General features: G+C 35.6%; 1 protein-coding gene across 1 annotated transcript; it reads right to left on the reverse strand.

Annotated features, from left to right (window-relative positions):
• Nucleotides 1-546: 546 nt before the first annotated feature.
• Nucleotides 547-1,512, reverse strand: LOC103213196 (olfactory receptor 8H1-like). The gene has a single exon (XM_007959059.2). It carries the CDS (start codon nt 1,492-1,494, stop codon nt 547-549), a length of 948 nt encoding a protein of 315 aa, XP_007957250.1. The 5' UTR covers nt 1,495-1,512.
• Between the last annotated feature and the right edge of the window lie 4,718 nt (nt 1,513-6,230).

Raw genomic sequence — 6,230 nt, forward strand, 5'->3', positions numbered from 1 at the left:
GGAATTATTATTTTCTTCTTATAGTTAAGAAAAATAAGGTTTATAGTGTTAGTAACTTATTAAGAGTCATGCAACTAAAAGGGTAGCAGACCTGGAATGTCTATTTCTAAACAACGGCACCTAACTACTCCATTTATGTGCTATATTTCTTCTCTGTGTAATACAGTATGACTCCTGAAATTGTTACTATTATACCAAAAATGTAGCTATTATTCATAATTGAATTCTCTGAAATTGGATATGCATAGTGATTGGTAAGATATAGTTTAAATAATATCACACTTTCTTCTTTTGCACATGAATTTCCCTTAAAAGCATATAGATTTGAACTTCTAGTTTAACTTTTGTTTCATAGTTCTAATTACACTCAGGATTCCCAGAAAGATGTATTGCTGGAAATATCTATGATCATATATAGACCAGTAAAGAATGGCTGCACAGAAAGAGAATAATTGAAAGATCTCATTGTTTTTAGAGAGAAAGACCTCCAGAAAAAAATATCCAGTAGGAAAAAAGAAAATATGAGATTCAGTAATTTACACACTGTTATCTTAAATGTCCGGTGCTGTCTCTCTTCTGCATAACTCTAATGATAGCATTTTTCACTTCTTTATTCCTTAGACTATAAATAAGTGGGTTCAGCATGGGGATCACAATAGTATAAAAAACAGAGGCCACATGTTCTTGTCCCAAGGAGTAGGACTTACTTGGCTTTAAATAAGTAAAAATGATGGTACCATAGAATATGGAGACTCCCAGTAGGTGGGATGCACAGGTGGAGAAAGCTTTTTGTTTTCCTGAATTGGATTTGATTTTCAGGATAGTAGAGAGAATGGAAGCATAGGACACAGACATTGTAATAATGGACACCACTGCAGTGAAGCCACCAAGAATGAATATAATGATCTCAATTTCATGAGTGTCAGTGCAGGACAGGACTAAAATCGGGGATATGTCACAGAAAAAGTGATGGACTACATTTGAGTCACAGAAATGCAAGGTGTTCGTGGAAAGAACAATGACAAAAGATTCACTGAATGCCATCACATAGGATGCAGTGATGAGGGAGCGGCAGAGTGTCATGGACATAATAACTGAATATTGTAGAGGATTGCAAATAGCTACATAGCGATCAAAGGCCATTGAAGAGAGAAGAAAGCATTCAGTGGCAGCCAAGGAGATAAAAAAATACATCTGGGTGAAGCAACCAACTAATGAAATATACTTGGTATAAGCCAGTAAGTTTTCTATGGTTTTAGGGGTAATGACTGTTGAGTAACTGAGATCAAGGAATGAGAGGTGACTGAGGAAAAAATACATGGGGGTGTGAAGCTGGAGATCCAGGCGGATTAGCAGTATCATCCCTGCATTCCCCAGCACAGTCACCAGGTAAATCAGGAGAAAGAGACTGAAGAGGACCAGCCGCATCTCTTCAGAGTCTGTCAATCCCATGAGGATGAAGGCAGACACGTTTGTGTTATTCTTTCTACCCATAGTGTGTCTCTTCTCTAAACTGTAGGAGGTTAAATTTGATACTTAGCATCAGTGACTTCACACAGGTTTTTGTTTATGTGAATGACCCAGCATTATAAAAAACATACTTGTGAATATAAAAATTGATAACACAGAGTGTTTTTAAAAATATGACTGCTCAAAATCTTAATTTCATTCCCATATATAAGTGTGAGTATAAATTATCATTGTAATATGACACAAACAAGTAGCGCATATTACAAAATTAGAATGGCACTTACGGTGTTCTCAGTGCTGTCCTTTATTAATACATTACATTCTTATGAAAATATCAGACCACAGGTGTGTTGTTTTTATCCACATTTGTTAATAAGAAAATTGGCCCAGAACTTTAAGTAACTTATCTGAAGTCAGAGTTCATAATGTTGGTTACATTATTATGTTAGGTTTATTCAAATTTAAAGGTTTTAGGTTTATTAGAAATTGAGTGTACTCATAACATTATAATTAATTTCAGCTTCCTGAGATAAAATTTAAGTGATAGAAACAGTATTTAATGTATTTTTACTGTCTTTTTTTACAGTAATATTTAATACAAGTGACAATCAGAAATTTCAACTTTGAGTTGAAATCATACACCACAGAAAACTCATTTATAAAGATATGCTGTGTTCTTAACTTGAGTATACAAAATCAAATTCCATTTGAAAGTTATATTTCCCAGGTATGAACACTGCTTGCATATAACTGATAGCATCAACTGTATATTTGTTTCAACATATATTGGAATTAGTTAAGGCAAGGTATAAACATCTATATCTGTATCAATGTCCATGTCTATGTCTATTCCTATAATGATTCCATTTTATTTTATCTGACCTAAAATAAACCACAACCTTGTCTCGTATTGGACTCCATCATATAGTGACCCTATAGAACAGAGTCGAATTACCCGAAAGGTACTGGATTATTCTGTGATTATTATAAAAGCAGGCTACCCCTCTTTGTCCTCTGGAGTCACTGGGGGGTGTGCACATCTTCTGTTTGGGTTAGCAGCCTAGTGCTTTCCCACCATGCCACCAATTCTTCTGTATCTGGCTTACTAACATCTAATTCTCAGAAAAATACTTACCATGACTCAAAGGTGATGAGAACATTTTTCTTCAAAAATTATGCATCATGGATTTTTGTCAAGCTCAAGTTTTTCTTCAAAACAAAACAAAAAATAAAATCTAAGAAGATGAAAATTTATATGATATAGTGTTGGTTTCCTTTTGATGCATTAATTTTACATTTTCATGCATGTATTTTTTTAGAGTTAAAGAAATCAAACCCCTCCCAATTTTGTCCATTTCCTAGTCAAATGTAAGCATCAGGAGGAAATTATGTATCTAAAAATAAATAAATAAATAGATACCAGCCAATGTTACCATAAGCAGAACAGAGCATCCCTTTCCTTCTATCCAATAATCCAGGACACCTCATATACTAGGGGTTGTTGACAATGTTGGTCATCCTTGGCTATTTCCAGGGAGATTGTTTGGCACATTTCCAAAAATAAAAGTTCAAGGATAATAGATTCACGTGAGGTTTGTGACAGAGAGCTGCCTACTCCCTAAGAAGCAACACAATGAGGAGCATGATGGTTTAGTCTTACTTTTGATCCTCCATAATTTGTTACTAGGATGCTATGCTAGAGAAATCATTTCTAGAGAAATGATTAATTTTTCTGTAAAAGTCAAGTGGTTAACTATGAGAGGCAGAATAGCATATTTTTTTCACTGAATTACATTTATGAAGTGTGATACTGTCATAGGAATAAAACTTGTATATTGGAAATAGAATACAATACTATTCAAAGAAAATGAAACCCATTCAAAACTATTGTTAATATTTTGATATATTTTCTTCCAGTTATTTTTCTTTATGCTTAAAATGTTTATTTATATGAGGGCTAATGTACTGAATCAATTATTACACTGTGTGTTCATTATTTTATATTCATTTTATGACGAAAAACTTATAATACACATTGATCTATGTTGCATTGTTGTTGTTGTTGTTATGTGCCATCGAGTCAGACCCAACTCATAGCAACCCCTCCTTGGGTTTCTGAGGCAGTATCACTACAGAAGTAGATTGCTCCATCTTCCTTCCAAGGAGTGGCTGGTAGGTTTGAACTGCTAGCCTTCTGGTTAGCAGTCAAGTGCCTTAGGCTCACATTCTATAAAACATACCAGAGCTTACATTCTATAAAACATACAATTTCATTTATTACACAGTGATGGGTACACTCTGGTGAACTTCCCTCCAGGAGTATCCAAAAGAATTGGACAGTTTGAGGCATTACAAGAAAAGTAGGGTGTGCATTTTCCATTCAGGTTGGACCGTGTCATCTAATTGATTTACATAGAGGTCTGTGTAATGTGTTTTACCCCTTTGTGTACTTTCCTTTTGCTTTATTTAAAAAAAAAAAAAATGGAAACAGAAAGAAAAAATGACCTACAACAAGTTGGACTGGCACAGTTGAAGTCACAATTGCCTTTTCTCTCTTTTTTCCTATCAGACTGGAGGGAAGTCATAATAGTATATGACCCTGTCTTCTATAATCAGAAGGAGATAATATTTTGGGAGATAGCAGAGCAACAACAATGATTACAATACACATATCCATGGATATTATTACCCGGTCCAGAGTTACCCACAACTCCACACACGTAAATTCTGCATGGTTCCATGAAAGAGTGATACTTTTCTCTTCTTTGAGCAACTCTGGTTTTGAATCCATTTTTTATACCATGATAGTCTGTACTCTGATTATGCAGCTTCTATCCTCAGAACAATCACATCAACTAATAAATGACATTTTTCTTTAAAGAGTTATTTATTTGTGTAAATGGGAAATAGTTTTATATTTGTGAAAATTTATTTGGTATTGCCAAAATCACAGTCTTTTATCAGTAACTTGAGACATACTACACTACCGTCTTATAACTCTTATTTAACCCTGTTATTTTTTGTAATAATGAATAACAGATTTTCTTTCCTCAACTCTGATAAGTGGAGTAAAATGAGGTTTTGTAGAAAAAAGTTATATCACAGACTGTTAGTTAAAAAATGTGGGGTGTAGAGTTAAACTTTTGGACCTCCCATGTAAACTTAACTATTACCTAGCTGAGTAAATGTGTACATGTTTCTTAATGCTTCTGTGCCCTGATTTCATTGTTTGTAATACCCAACTATTGATAAACATTTATTGAGACCCTGTTCTAAATTCTGGGTGTACAGCCTTGACAAAAAAAAAAAAAACCTCTTCATAGACTTTACTTGAAAGTAGAGAAAACAGACAAGAAAAAGTATAAGGAGAATATATAGCACGTTTAGTGGAGATAACTCTTATGGAAACAAATGACTCATGGAAGAGTGATGGAACAGTCTCATTTTAAATAACATGGTAAATTACAGACATAAAATTAGAAAAGAATTATGCAGTTATCAATGGGAAGAGAATTGGAGGATGAAAAGACTGGGCAGGAGAGCCCTAGGTCATGTCAGAACATATGTGTATGAAGGGAGTGAAGAGATAATTGTGGCCAACACTAAATGAGCTTGGCAGATAAACAAACAGGAGAAAGGTCCCAGAGTGTAAGAGTGGGGCAAGACTATTTATACTTGAGACTCCTTTTAGGGCGTTGGTCTTTACTATTATTATGCTAGGAAAGTTGCAAGATTTGAAAGAAAAAGAGATATTTAATGGTTTTACTCTAGCTCCTACATTGAAATTAGTTTCAAGAGGTGTAGGGAAATAAATGGAGAAAAGCCAACAAGATGTAGCAATAATTAAGACTGAGACTGGTTTCTGGGGTAAGATCATACAGATGAGGTATTGAGATTTGCTCAAACTCTGAATATATATTTGTTTTCATTACCTAGTGTGGCTCTGACAGGAATATACCATAAATAGGTGGTTTTAACAAACTAGAAGTTTATTCTTTTACAGTTTGGAGGCTTTAAGTCCAAATTCAAAATGCCAGGCTCTAGAGGGTAGCTGAAAGCCCCTCAACCTTGGGCTTTAGCTCTGCCTCCTGCTCCTGGCCCACTGAAGCTGAAGGCTCTTCTTCATTCAGACAGCTGCTGGCTGCTGAGGCTGACAAACTCAGGTTGACAAGTAAAAAGGCAGAGTCCCAATGTTACCAAACAACACAGCAGGCCACTAATCCAAGTCCAGTAGAAATCCCAGTATCAGCAGGGCACGGCAGACTGCTGAACAACAACTTGGCAACATGCAGGGTGCAAACATGCCAAAAGCTGAATACCTGCCTCAAAGTTGCTCTTATATAGTGGAAGTAGCCCACATCCCTAGAGCAGTTACTCAGTTGCTCAAATAACTACATCCAGCTACCCAGTCACTCAACCAGTCCCAGTCAAATTGACCCACAGTCTTAACTACGACAATACTATTTGTGTAATCAACATGATATGCTGACAATTAATTGGAGGTGTGTGAAATCAAAAGAAATATCAAGAATCCTTCCTAAGTTTTAGCATGAACAAGTAGAAGCATGGCTTCCATTATCTAAAATTAAATATTAAATATTGCTGTTTTGCTGTTGGGAGCTCTGGTAACATAGTGCCTAAGGCACTTGACTGCTAACTAGAAGGCTACCGGTTCAAACCCACCAGCCACTCCTCGGAAGGAAGATGGGGCAATCTACTTCCATAGTGATACTGCCTCAGAAACCCAAGGAGGGGTCACT

Source organism: Orycteropus afer, unplaced genomic scaffold, assembly GCF_000298275.1.
Source record: "Orycteropus afer afer isolate SDZICR_OR568_19922 unplaced genomic scaffold, OryAfe1.0 scaffold01394, whole genome shotgun sequence".
NCBI classification, from domain to species: domain Eukaryota; kingdom Metazoa; phylum Chordata; class Mammalia; order Tubulidentata; family Orycteropodidae; genus Orycteropus; species Orycteropus afer.

Bases quoted from the DNA above. Each gene is read 5' to 3' on its own strand.
- LOC103213196 (XM_007959059.2), bottom strand. From the start codon at position 1,494: ATGGGTAGAAAGAATAACACAAACGTGTCTGCCTTCATCCTCATGGGA.